Genomic DNA, 13,419 nt, shown 5'->3' on the forward strand with positions numbered 1-13,419 from the left:
AGAGGCCATGATAGTGAGAGGCCCGCGCACCGCGATGAAGAGTGGCCCCCACTTGCCGCAAGAGAAAGCCCTCGCACAGAAACGAAGACCCAACACAGCCATAAATAAATAAATAAATAAATTAAAAAAAAAAAAAAAACTAAGAAGAGGTCCAGTTTAATGTTTGCCTAATCTAGAATCTTCTTGTCAGACCTTTGGCCCAGCCCGTTACCTTGGCTTCAGGGTAGATCGGTGTGTACAGACCCTCCCGCTCTATTCACAGAAGAAGGTCCACAGCCACCAGATCTTGGCTGGTCAGAGGCAGTGGTTGCTGCAGAGCCACCAGAAAAGCAGGACATGGGGTTGGCATGAGGGGGTGACAGCAGCCCCAGTGCAGGGCACACAGTCCATTGGAGGGTTACAGTTGTTAACCCAGGGTAGGGCCTTCACCATAGGCCTTCGCGGGTCTTCCCGGCCCCAGAGTTCTCCCTTTTCCAGCAGAGGCCACCCCAGCGCAGCTAATTAAGTCTTCCCTGGACATCTTTGAACAGTGGGCTTGTTCACTTGTTCCATTTAGAGCCTGCATTCGGAATTCTCCATTTTATATGTGTGTGAACATCCAAAACCTGTGTTGTTCAGACTTGCACAAGGCCCTAGTGTCCGTTTTCATTTAGCACTTCTTCCAGTCTCGGTCACTCAAGCCTTTTCATTAGTTCTTGGCCTCAGTGGTCGCTGCCCTGCAGCCCTGAGGCTGGTGTGCCCTCTGGGAAGACACCCGAGGGCTGTGCAGACTGGCGTGTGTCGTGGCTGCCTTAGCTCCGGGGTCTTCCACGGCCCCCTTGCTGGCTGTATTGCTGTAACCATCAGCTAGAAGTCTAGGTAACAGCAGCTGTTTTGGGAGGCTGAGATATTGTTTCCCCCTCACCCAGCCTACTCCCCCACCTCTTTCTTTTTAAGTGCAACTCGTTCCGCATTTATCAGACATCTGTTATGTGCCTCACACTGTACCAAGCTTTGAGATTACAGCAGTTTTTCTTGTATGGAGTTTACAGTCTAGACCAGATGTTGTGGGATCCCTTAAAAGAGGACCCTATATCAGATTGGAAGTCAGGAAAAGCTCCTTAAGGAGGCTACACTTAGGTTGATTCCTGAAAAGTTTAGCGAAGAACACTAGAAAAGGTCATTTTAGGCAGAGAGAAAGCATGGGAGAAGGCACAGGCAGGGAAGAAATATGGTCTGTTACCTGCTTAAGGAACTGCAAACATCTCTATAGAACCAAAAGACTAAATGAGAGGTGGCTTGAATTGGTGACAGAGGTAGGAAAGAAATCGGATTATCAAGGACCAAATAAACTATTCCCCATAGTTTTGACTTTATGAAAATGGGGAGCCACTGAGGATTTTCAGCAGGACAGTGCCATGAAATTTGTATTTGAGAAAGAGCAGTCTGATGAGCGTGAGGACAGCAAGGCTGGTGACTGGGAGACCAGTCCTAAGGCCAGTACAGTCACCTGTGTACAAAGTGGTAATAATTACAGGGATGGTGATAATAATAGTTCACATTTATTAGCTTTTATAGAGTATTTCATTTTATCATGCAACAAACCTTAGGTGCTATTATTTCATGCCTATCTTACAAACAAGGAATGTGAGGCCTAATAAAGTCACCCTGCCAGCTAGCTAACAAGGGGCTCTGTGGGTATTTGGACCCAAAGTCCTTCACCAAAGTCCATACTGTTTACTGAGTTCTTAAGCACTAACCAGTCTATTGGTAAGTCCTGTTAGCTCAACTTGAAAACATATCTTGGGGCTCCTCTGGTGGCACAGTGGTTAAGAATCCGCCTGCCAATGCAGGGGACTTGCGGTTCAAGCCCTGGTCTGGAAAGATCCCACGTACCGCAGAGCAACTAAGCCCGTGCGCCACAACTGCTGGGCCTGCGCTCTAGAGCCTGTGAGCCACAACTACCGAGCCCACGTGCCACAACTACTGAAGCCCCCGCACCTAGAGTCCGTGCTCCGTAACAAGAGAAGCCACTGCAGTGAGAAGCTGGCACCACAACAAAGAGTAGCCCCTGCTCGCGGCAACTAGAGAAAGCCCACACGCAGCAACGAACACCCAACGCAGCCAAAAATAAATAAATAAATAAATAAGTAAGTAAATAAATTTATAAAAAAAAAACCAAACAACATATCTCACAACCAGCTACTTCTCGCTCCCTCCCCAGCCACTGGCATGGCCCAGCCCCATCACTGTTACCCTAAACTGTTTTTTTAAAAAAATAAATTTATTTATTTATTTTTGGCTGCGTTGGGTCTTCGTTGCTGTGCGCGGGCTTCCTCTAGATGTGGCGAGCGGGGGCTACTCTTGGTTGTGGTGCAGTGGCTTCTCTCGTCGTGGAGCACGGGCTTCAGTAGTTGTGGCACATGGGCTCAGTAGTTGTGGCTCGCGGGCTCCAGAGCGCAGGCTCACTAGTTGCGGCGTACGGGCCTAGTTGTTATGCGGCATGTGGGATCTTCCGGGGCCAGGGGTTGAACCTGTGTACCCTGCCTTGGCAGGTGGATTCCTAACCACTGTGCCACCGGGGAAGCCCTTCCCTGAACCGTTAACAGGTGGCCCCTTACTGGCTTCCCACCATCACCTATCTCTGTACTGTCCATTATCACAGAAGAGCCTAAGTGATCTTTTAAAACTTAAACCATGCCATTCTCCTGTTCACTGTCCCTGTGGTTTCTCATCACAAGGCCCTAAGTGAGCTGGCCTCCACCTGTCTTGAAGTTTGAGTCACACGGGCTTCATTTTGAAGTGGGAACAAGACAAGCTTACTTGCCACTGCTGAGCCTTCACACTGGCTGTTTCCTCTATTTCAGGAATGCTCCTTTCCCTTGTCTTCCTCTGGCAGGTTCCTTCTCATCCTTCAGCCCTCTGTTCAGACAACCCTCATGACTAATTTTCTATAGAGAACTTATTCTGGGAGGGGTGGGGGATGTGCGTGATTTTATATGTGAGGAGGCAGCTTGTTTTTACATCTTCTCAGTATACACTTTCTCACCTTATATGATATTTTATTCTTAGGACTGGTCATTTCTGATTTCATCTATTATATTTGAATTTGTCATAACTCTGAAGATAGCTTCAGAATCTCAAAGCACTGTATTGACCATTATAATTCCTTCCCTTTGACAATGAAGCCGAAGTTAAAAGAAATGAAGTGGTCAGTCATTGAGTAGCAGGACTGGATTTGAACCAATTTGCAGTGCTTTCCTATGGACACAGCTATGCTTTTCAGCATGTCCGTAGTTGTTGGTAAGCAGTTTAAGTAGAGGACAAGTTATGTGTTAACTTCAAGCTCAGGTTTACTGTTTTTTTATTTATATAGAGTACTGTTCAAAAATACTCTTTTTAAAGCAGTTTATATCTATTTTACCACTTTTTTCTTAAAACAGTCCAGGTAGGCAAGAGGTAAAATTACTTCCATTTTATAGATGAAAGGGATACAGAGAGGTAAGTGACTGGCTGAAAGGGCAGCCTGGAGTTCCAGTTGTCACACTTTGTTAAATCGCTCTCTAGTAAATGAAATAACAGTATTTTAAACTTTTAAATTATTGGGACTTCCCTGGTGGCGCAGTGGTTAAGACTCCACGCTGCCAATGCCGGGGGCCCAGGTTCGATTCCTGGTCAGGGACCTAGATCCTACATGCATGCCGCAACTAAGACCTGGCGCAACCAAGTAAAAAAAAAACTTGATACACAAAGGACCTATGATGAAATTAGAACAGTTAAGAGAAAAAACATCCATTGAGTCAGGGTTTGTTTAGGGGACTGTCATAAAGAGATATCGTATTTATTGGGACTCTTGTCTAAAAAGGACAAAATCAAGAAGGAATGCAGCAGAATTACAAAATTATGAAAGTCATCGTTAAAGGCAATCCTGGACCAAGGAAGCACCCTATAAGAATTTGAGCAAAGGGGGTTCCCTGTCGGCCTAGTGGTTAGGGTTCTGGGCTTTCACTGGGTTCACTCCCTGGTCGGGGAACTGAGATCCTTCAAGCGGAGAGGCGCAGCCAGCAGCAACAACAAAAACGCATTGGAGCGTGATGCTTTGTATAGCCTGTAATGAACTTACAGAGCTTAGTGTTCGAAGGTGGTAGTAGAAATAAAAGCGTTTTTGAAAATCGGCATAGTTTTTTGAATGTCAGATACATATGCATAGCTGTTAGTAAAGTTGGAATATATCTAATATATGAAAGAAATTTAGGGAGGCCAAATGATATTCCATAATGATGGAATTCTGGAGCAGATGAAGTATCATAGTATCCGTATCCCTAAGATGAAGGCAAAAACTTTAAACATTTATCCAGTAATTCAGTGTAAATCAATCCCCATTCTTTTTATATCCTGAAAGCAGAATTGTTTACCTTAGTGAATGATTACACCTGGGACAGTGTAGTTGCCTTAGTCTGCTCCCTCCACTTTACTTGGGGTTGATCTTGCCTTACAGAAAGAAACCATTAAAGTTTCTTTTCCCTCTCCCAAGATTTTAATAGTCAAGCATTATATACAGATACAGGAAGGCCTACACCAAGTAACAAATGAAAAATATAAGTCAAAATGATGTATGCACACTGACAGTAAGTGCATAGTATACTCTACACAAAATGACGCTAGAGAGTTTACAGAAGTTGATGATGTAAAAAATTTAATCAGACCTTTAGAGGGCCCTAGGAAATGTCATTCCTAACAAGGGCTACAGATGATTCTAGGTTTCGATTAAAATGTGGTTTGGGGAAGGACTTCTGACTTTTCATTATGTGTCAGATTACATATCCAATAAAATCAAATTACAAATCATGTAACCGAACAAAAAATAATTTCTTTATACAAAGTAGTAATAGATAACAAAGTATTAATAGATAACACAAGATGGTTTTTAAAGTGACATCCTATATATAGTTGTGTCCATAAAGTACACTAATCAAAACTATGAAACAAAAATTAACAGCAAATTCCAATGCAAAAGAAGATGTTCTTTTGAATTCCATGTTTCATTAAGAATCAAAACCCACCAATCTTTCGGTCCTTTTCTATTTTTTTATTCCCCCCCCCCACCGGCCGCATGGCATGGCATGTGGGATCTTAGTTCCCCGACCAGGGATCGAACCCGTGCCCCCTGCTTTGGAAGTGCGGAGTCTTAACCACTGGACCGCCAGGGAAGTCCCTTTCAGTCCTTTTCTTTTTTTTTTTAGAAATTCACGTTCTTTTATTTATTTATTTATGACTGTGTTGAGTCTTCGTTTCTGTGCGAGGGCGTTCTCCAGTTGCGGCAAGTGGGGACCACTCCTCATAGCGGCGCGCGGGCCTCTCACCATCGCGGCCCCTCCTGTTGCGGAGCACAGGCTCCAGACGCGCAGGCTCAGCAATTGTGGCCCACGGGCCCAGTTGCTCCGCGGCATGTGGGATCCTCCCAGACCAGGGCTCGAACCCGTGTCCCCTGCATTGGCAGGCCGACTCTCAACCACTGCGCCACCAGGGAAGCCCAGTCCTTTTCTTATATGTTATTCTGTGTCCGCAATTTCTATATCTAATTGGGTTCCTGGATTTTATTTCATTTTCTGTGTGACATTCTCCATTGAAAAGTATCATTGGCTGCTGCTTTGGGGGTTGAATGTCCTTCTCAGTGTCTGTTACTAGTCCCCACCTGGTGGGCAGAAACTTCTCACTCTGTGCTCCCAAACAGATTCCAGCTTGCCTCTGTCCCTGCCATCGTTTTTAAGCAAAAGACACGTGGGGTTCCTGCTTACACTCCACTCATGTGGGCCATGCCCTCTCATCCTGACTTTGCGTCTTGCCTTGTGTCTGAACCTGTAGCATCGCCCTGAGCAACTGGTGGTTTGTGGCCCATCTGACAGACCTGCTGGATCACTGCAAACTCCTCCAGTCGCACAACCTCTAGTAAGTACGCCTTGGCCACGCCAACCCTTTTCTTGCCGCCATCCACGCTCTTGAGGGTGGGTTGAACCGAGTGCCTAGAAGGGAGGTTGGGCTGCCGAAGGGGGCCCTGAATAGAGCAGGCCCAGCGTCTTGGTCCTGTGTTATGTTTTATTCCAGCTTTGGATCCAACATGAGAGAGTTCCTCTTGCTGGAATATGCCTCAGGACTCTTTGCTCATCACAGGTAGGACGGCCCCAAGGGCGTGGGGTGGCAGTGGGGTGCTCTTCAGCAGGCAGCTGCTGCCAGTGGAGCTTGGACTGTGTTCTCTCCCGTCTGGTTCCCTGAAGGCTGCAAGGTCTGGGGGAGGAGCCGCCTTGGGTGCTAATTCCCAAGCCCCAGGCCCTCACGTCTGTCCTCCTCGGACCTGTGCAGCCTGTGGCAGCTGGGGGTGGATTACTTTGACTACTGCCCTGAGCTGGGCCGAGTTTCCTTGGAGCTGCATATTGAGCGGATCCCTCTGAGCACAGAGCAGAAAGCCCTCAAGGTGCTGCGGGTTTGCGAGCAGCGGCAGATGACTGAGCAAGGTGAGTTGGCCCTCCTCCCAGCATACCCTCTATGCTCATGCCATGTGAGCCAGACTGGAGAGCGTCTGGGCACTGGGTGCCAGGAGGTAAACCAAAACGCAGGAAAATCATTGCGGAGGGACAGAGAGCTAGGGATCCGTTGGGACCTAGAAGCAGTCGAGCCCATTGCCTGGTTATAAAGGTCCTGACCCACTTCTCTCACACGTTTGCCAGAGGTCAGGCTGGGGCAGGTGCGAGGTGACTTGTCCCAGGTGGGTTGCAGTTGCTGGCTAAGGCTGGCTGGGTGGGGAAGCAGGACCGGAGGTGGCCCGGGGAGAGCACGGGAAGGAACGATGCTGATGGTGGCCCCTTCTCCTCTCCCTCACTGTCGAATGATAAAAACCTAAGTTGTTGTTCTTCCCAGAGGTAATTGCATGTTTATGACCGTCTCTGAAAGCATACAGCATTCGAGACCCAAAGGATAGTAGGATTTTCAGCATGTGGACAGATAATGGAGGCGCTGATCTGTGGGGAGCAATACAAAGATTTTTACCACCCCTGAAATGAAACCCACTCACAAAGCCAGTCCTGCCAGGAGACAATTTATAAACCTCAAAGTTCCTAGTTCTGCGGGCCAAACTGTATTTGCAGCCTACAGAGAAGCCGTGTAAAGCTCAGAGGAGGTGGGAAGCTGCTCCTTTCCCAGCAGGGTTCAGGAATGGAGTGATTTGTAGGGTGAAAGTTTCGTCTTTACTGTTTTCCCTGCAAAGTTCGCAGCATTTGTAAGATCTTGGCCATGAAAGCTGTCCGCAACAATCGCCTGGGCTCTGCCCTCTCTTGGAGCATTCGAGCCAAAGATGCCGCCTTTGCCACGCTGGTCTCAGACAGGTGGGCTCAATCTGTGTGTGCTTCCTGGGTACTGCCTGGGCAGTTGGGAGGCTGAGGAGGTGGGCCTGGGACTGCTGCTCTGATCTCTGGGCCGGGCCTTGTAGGTTCCTCAGGGATTACTGTGAGCGAGGCTGCTTTTCTGATTTGGATCTCATTGACAACCTGGGGCCAGCCATGATGCTCAGCGATCGACTGACGTTCCTGGGTGAGTCTCTCTGTGCTCTGTCCCCTGGACCTTCGGCACAGGTGGACGGTTATGGAGATTGGAGGGACTGTTCTAGGCTTCTCCAGTCTAAAACACATGGAACCCTGTGTACCAGTCTCTGCAAAAGATATTGTTTGGTAACGTTTTATTTTCTGGTAATTTCAGGCTTAGAAGTTGTGAAAGTAGTGTAAAGAATAAGGAACTCCCATACACACTTTATCCAGATTCACCAGTTATTTATACTTTGCCTCATTTGTTTTATTCTCTCAGTCAGGTTTTTGGGGGAACAGTCGGAAAATAAGTTGGAGATTTATATGGAGACTTTCTCCATAAATACCTGAGCATGCATTGCTTAAGAATAAGAACATTCTCTTATTTAACCACAGTTATGAAAATCAGGAGGTTCAACGTTGATATAATACTCTCATCTAATCCATATTCTGATTCCATCAGTTGTCCCAATAATGTCCTTTATTTGTGTCTAGGTTCATGAATTTAGTTTTCATGTCTCATTAGTGCCTCTGCCTTTCTTGGTGCTTCCTTAATCTTGACATTTTTGAAGAGTCAGTTCAGCTCTCTTGTAGAATGTTCTCACTTGGGGTTTATCCATGAGCAGCCTCGGATTATATATTTGGGCAGGAATTCCACTGAGGTGATGTGTCCTCCTCAGTGTTGTCCCCTTATTGGTGGAGTTCACCTTGGTCACTTGGTTAAAGATTTTCCCTTTAACAATTTGTGGAGGGATACTTTGGGATTATTTAAATGTCTTGTTTCTTTTTTTTTTTTTTTTTTTTTAAATGTCTTGTTTCTCATCAAACTTCGACCCACTAGTTTTAGTAACTACTGGTGATTTTCTGACTGCCAGTCCTTGTGTTTCATAGTTGGCATTCCACTGTATGGCAGGCTTCCTCTTGGTCCCCGTTTATTCTTTCATTTACATCAGTAATGGCCTTACGGGTTATTTTATTCAATCTGTTGTAATTCATGACTCCTGTTTATATTGATGCTTATATTCTCCCAGGTTTGGCTCTCTGGAGCCCCTTTTAAGCGTGTATTTTGAATCCTTTTGGTCTTATTGGCCCGTGAGCTTGGAGGCCACTCTGGAAGAATTTCCTTGCTCTGTGGAAAGGCTGGTCTGGGGTCTCTTTTGTTTAGGGTCAGAGGTGACTTAGTGTGCTCTGTTCTCAACAGGAAAGTACCGCGAGTTCCACCGGTTATATGGGGAGAAGCGTTTTGTTGATGCTGCTTCTCTTCTCCTGTCATTGATGACGTCCCAGATTGCCCCCCGGTCTTTCTGGATGACACTACTAACAGATGCCTTGCCCCTTTTGGAACAGAAACAGGTACAGGTTGAGTCCACAGTGATTTTCTTCTGTGCGTGTGTGTGTGCATGCGTGCATATTCCCCTATAGCGCCCACTCTGGAAATCCGTATCTACACAAGAAAAACTACTTAATTTGAAATGTGGCATCTGTCTACTGACAGTGCTCAGCCCAGGACCCTGACAGGAGCTGGGAGTGAGAATGGGGGGCTGCTCTACCCTCCCAGGGCTGCATACAGAAAGCACACTTCTCCAAGTGAGATACAAGGAAGGCTGTCTCAGCTTGAGCCCATGCCCAAACCACTGCAGGCTTTGGCTGGGGAGCAGCTAAGCGAAGCAGCGTCTCTCTCCTAGGTGATTTTTTCAGCAGAGCAAACATACGAGCTGATGAGATGTCTGGAGGACTTGACCTCAGAAAGACCAGTGCGTGGAGAGCCTGATGCCCAGCAACTCCAGGTCAGCTGAGCTTTTCCAGTTTGTTGGTAGCACAGTGGAGACGAGAAAAGGCTCCTTCTAGCTCAGGTGTACCCCCCACCCCCGAGATGCTGGCCCCTTACAAACTCACATGCCTCTTAAGATATCTCTTAACCTGTAACTGTGACACACCAACTTCTTTTAGGAGAAAATGGGGTGATTCTAGTGTTCTCGTCTCTGTTTTTTCTTTCCTGTCAGTCAGTCAGTCAGAGTGGTCCTTTGCATGCAGCTCCATCTCTTATATTAAGAACTTGCTGGAAGATACTACTGAATGTTATATGCCGTCTATCTACCTTTGGATTAGACAGTCTGGGGAACTATAAAGAAGGTAAACTTCCTGCTGTGCCTCATGCAGGCTTTTTGCTTTTAGGATGATGATGTAGAGACCACCAAGGTGGAAATGCTGAGACTTGCTCTTGCACGAAATCTTGCTCGGTCAATTATAAAAGAAGGCTCATTGGAAGGTTCCTGAGGCCGGCTCCAACATGTTATCTTTGTAAGGCAATGTATATACATTTTTAAAATAATAAATGTTTTCTTTTGCAAATATAAGGCAAGTTCTTATAGAACTTACAGTTCTTACATCTAGGGAGTTTTCATCTACCACCACTGTAAACCTGAGGTAGCTGTCTTCTTAGAGAAAAAGCCACCCCCAGAAGTTACGGTGAATGCAGTGCCCTCCTGCTTGTAAGTAGAAATTTGAACAAGAGCATTCAGTGGTTTACTTGTGCTTCTGAAATTTGGCTTCACCTCACAATCATCTGTTAACTTTCCGGTTATCTTCTTTAAAAAAGAAAACGGTCTAGGAACCTTACCTTTCAGCAACAACCTCAGGTGATGCCAGCACATCCACCTGTCTACATTTGGAATTCATAAGTGGCACCTTCCCCCGCGCTGGGGTGATTGGTGTCTGTATTGGAAGGATTCCAAATAGGGCGAAAATGGTTTTATTTCACATGCAGCAAAACAAGGGCAGCAGTTGATATATCCAGTACAGTTTTTTGTCACGAAGCAGTGACCTCAATAGTAACGAGTAACACTCATAAATAATTTTAAAGTCTAAAGCTTATCATAAAGGTACATTTCCATATAGTAGTCCCACAGACCTTCCCAGGGCTTCAGCAGCCCGTCTCTGGAAAGCTCTTCAATTTATTCCTTAAGTAGTGAAATTGATTCACTTTTGACTGTCCTAGTGAAGCAGTGAAACCTGCTTGCCAACAGTGGGAGGGAAGGGGAGATGACCTCTATATTGATAGAGTAAGGAAGCCTGGCAAGGAGCAGGGAGGGGTCAGGGAACATGGTTTGTGCCACCTTTCCCCAGAGATGGGTCTGAGCCTGTCCAGCTGAGCTCAGGTGAGCTGTGTGCTCATTCCCCAGCTGGTGATTCTCTCTCTCCTGTTGCCCTCTGAGGCCTAGAGCCCCTGGCCCAGTCGCATCTAGTGGGTGGAGCAGCTTGGGATGAGCACTGTTGAAGCAATAGGGTCTGGTGACTCGATTCAAGCAAGGCCCCTAATCTCACCACCTCCAGACCCAACATCTTGCTGACAGTGCCCCTGGGCGGCTGGGGACAGGGTTTCTGGGCAGCAGGTATGGACATAAACCTAGTGCAACGTGTCTGACCCTGAGGCCTCCTGTTCCCGATCATGTGCCACACCACAGGCCATCTGGTGGGAGGCGGGGAGGCCGAAGCAGGAGGACACAGGGCGCTGGGAGTCGTCCTCCCCTTCAGAGGCGTGAAGGGCAGGACAGCAGTTTATTTCATGCGGAGCAAGAGGTAGTGAGTGAGTAGGATGGCCTGCTCCCGTAGCAGGAGGCACACTTTTCCCAGAAAGTGCTGAGGACCTGCTTCCGGAGAAGGAGAAACACTGCTTCTCTTCCATCTTCTTTCCTTCCTATCTGCAGTTTAGGCTGCCATGAGGCCAAGTTCTACTGTTTCTAATAAATAGCTTGAGTTCCTTGTCCTACTGCAATGTCCATAGGACACAGCCTGCCACCACCAGGGACAAGCACACAACTCATCATCCAGTGGCCACTCCAGGATGACGCTGCCCATGGAGGGCAGGGTTGGAGATCTGGCAGCACACCAACTCCTTACTCTGGGCCCAGGGCCGTTCAGGACCATTGGGCTTTGCCCACCTCCCTGGAGATGGGAGCAGGAGCCTGCCAAGGGGAAGCACGGAGTAGCAATGGGGAGCTGAGACCTCTGGGGATGTGAGGACGTGGTCCTTGAGGGAGGGCCCTGAGTCTGTCTTTGGAGACCTCCCCCTATGTGGCATCAGAGGACGCCAGCACAAGGGGAAAAAACCTACTCCAGCCCTGGATCCATGTTCCCAGGGCAGGGGTGCAGAGTCTGGGGCCACTCCCCACCCCTGATGCACGTGGCCACTTCAAGTCACACAGGTAGATAAAAACAGGTCCTTTTAGGGGGCCAAAGGAGGAGAGATCATCACAGCAGCAGCTCGGCTCCTGGCAGCAATGCCCAGGCCCCCTGTTCCACGTCAAGGCTCTTAAGCACTGCAGTCAGGACGTGGAGAAGGACTGGACCTGGAGAGCCTCCCGTCTCAGGGCAGCCTGCCTGGGCTCCAAAGTGCAGATGACAGTGTCCTCTGGGGTCATAGGTTCCCCCACTGCTCCACAGGAGGGAACTGGTCCACCTCACCCACCTCCGTGCTCAGCTGCTCCCCCAAGGCGAAGGTCAGCCTGTACCGAAGCCTCGCCTTCTCCTGCGGCAGAGGGGCAGCGTGTGAGACGCTCTCTTCTGTGATACCCTTGGGGCCCTTTCTGTGCTGCGGGACAGGCCCTGCTCCTACCACCTTGTCCTCACTCAGCCACTGAACCAGGGTAGAGAAGGGACGCAGGTTAATGGCTGTGGTATCACAACACCCCAGGTTGGGAGGTGATATTCCCGAGCCCTAACCTGGGGCAGCCAGGGCTTTAGGCTGAGATCCCCAGTCTAGCTCACCTTCAGTGGATTGGCCAGCAGCATGACCTGGGTGATGGCTGCAGGTGGCTGGATGGGGCTAAACGGAGAGAGTTCTGTCCCAGAGGGTGGCTGCAACTTCACTTTCATTGACTAAAGAGAAAGAGAGAGAAGCTCCTTTGAAGAGAGACTGTAGGTGCCCCTGAGATGGAACTGGGATTGGACGCAGTGGGTGCAAGGTACAGGTGAATTCTTCCTCTAAAGGCTCCAGGAAGCCGGGGGTACCTTGGGCACTGCAGCCTGCAGCACGATGCTCTTGATAGGCAAGGGAGCCGTGTTCAGCATGGACACTACCACCACCAGCACGTCAGGCCGTCCTGGAGGACACTCCTTGGCAAAATGGAAGAGGATGCGGAAGCCATTTTTATCATAGGCTGTCACAGGAAGGGCGCTGCCTGTAAGAAGGGGGCACGTGAGTGTGGAAGGAGAGGAAGGCTGAAGACAGCCAGCAGAGCACTGCAGCCAAGCGGGAGGGCACGGCGACCCTGTGACAGAGGCTCCCAGGAGTCTGGGGAAGAACTTCTGCAGGACCTCCTGAGAGCGCATGCTGGGAACAAGCACAGGCCGAGACAGCGGTTAGGTGGGCCACATGCAGCTCTAAGGGACGCCGGCCCGGAGAGCCTGTACCCTCCCACCCCTCTCACGTCCCCCACAACGCTGCAAGTTGTGAGCCCCACCTCCCCTCTCGCCCCAAGCCTCCAACACCTACTAGGCTTGATAGACTCCAGGGGGACGTGGACACTGGTCAGGGAGAGCTCGGGCCCCTGCATGGGGCTGCCCTGGGGCTGGAAGGCAGGTGGCTGGAAGAGAGGGCTGCCGGGCCCCGTGGAGAAGGGGAGGAGAGGTCTAGCTGAGGCGCTGGTGGGGAGCAGAGGGGAGGTGGCAGCGCCAGCGAAGAAGCCGGAGGAGACGGGTTTCACCAGGCCTGAGGTCCTGGGAGGCAGGAAGGAGGACAGGGCATGTCGGAGACCAGGCAGAGCTGCTGGGCTGCCCCTCACTGAGGTCTCCCAGGCTAGAGCCGCTTCTTCCCCTCCCTAGCTTCCAGATTCCAGACTTAGAGGGAACACCCACGACCCCTCCG

General features: G+C 49.1%; 2 protein-coding genes across 9 annotated transcripts in view; one reads left to right on the top strand and one right to left on the bottom strand.

Annotated features, from left to right (window-relative positions):
* The window catches only part of NUP85 (nucleoporin 85), a 29,650-nt gene extending 19,655 nt beyond the window's left edge, over positions 1-9,995 (top strand). For 2 of the 3 annotated variants that reach the window (XM_082372930.1, XM_082372931.1), the window contains exons 12-19: positions 5,845-5,928; positions 6,085-6,150; positions 6,340-6,491; positions 7,241-7,358; positions 7,463-7,563; positions 8,755-8,906; positions 9,239-9,340; positions 9,729-9,995. In XM_082372930.1, the coding sequence (XP_082229056.1) occupies positions 5,845-5,928; positions 6,085-6,150; positions 6,340-6,491; positions 7,241-7,358; positions 7,463-7,563; positions 8,755-8,906; positions 9,239-9,340; positions 9,729-9,830 (877 nt within the window). In that variant the 3' untranslated portion in view covers positions 9,831-9,995. Of the gene's footprint in view, positions 1-5,844; positions 5,929-6,084; positions 6,151-6,339; positions 6,492-7,240; positions 7,359-7,462; positions 7,564-8,754; positions 8,907-9,238; positions 9,341-9,713 lie in introns of all 3 variants that reach the window. The other variant, XM_082372932.1, reaches the window with a different exon arrangement.
* The window catches only part of GGA3 (golgi associated, gamma adaptin ear containing, ARF binding protein 3), a 26,012-nt gene continuing 12,593 nt past the window's right edge, over positions 1-13,419 (bottom strand). For 3 of the 6 annotated variants that reach the window (XM_082372924.1, XM_082372928.1, XM_082372929.1), the window contains 4 exons: positions 13,048-13,271; positions 12,564-12,733; positions 12,321-12,431; positions 10,290-12,189 (listed from right to left, as the gene is read on the bottom strand). In XM_082372924.1, the coding sequence (XP_082229050.1) occupies positions 11,971-12,189; positions 12,321-12,431; positions 12,564-12,733; positions 13,048-13,271 (724 nt within the window). In that variant the 3' untranslated portion in view covers positions 10,290-11,970. Of the gene's footprint in view, positions 4,471-10,173; positions 10,269-10,289; positions 12,190-12,320; positions 12,432-12,563; positions 12,734-13,047; positions 13,272-13,419 lie in introns of those variants that run through there. The other 3 variants (XM_082372926.1, XM_082372925.1, XM_082372927.1) reach the window with 3 other exon arrangements.

This window comes from Balaenoptera borealis (assembly GCF_965194805.1).
Source record: "Balaenoptera borealis genome assembly, chromosome: 20".
Taxonomy (NCBI): Eukaryota; Metazoa; Chordata; class Mammalia; order Artiodactyla; family Balaenopteridae; genus Balaenoptera; species Balaenoptera borealis.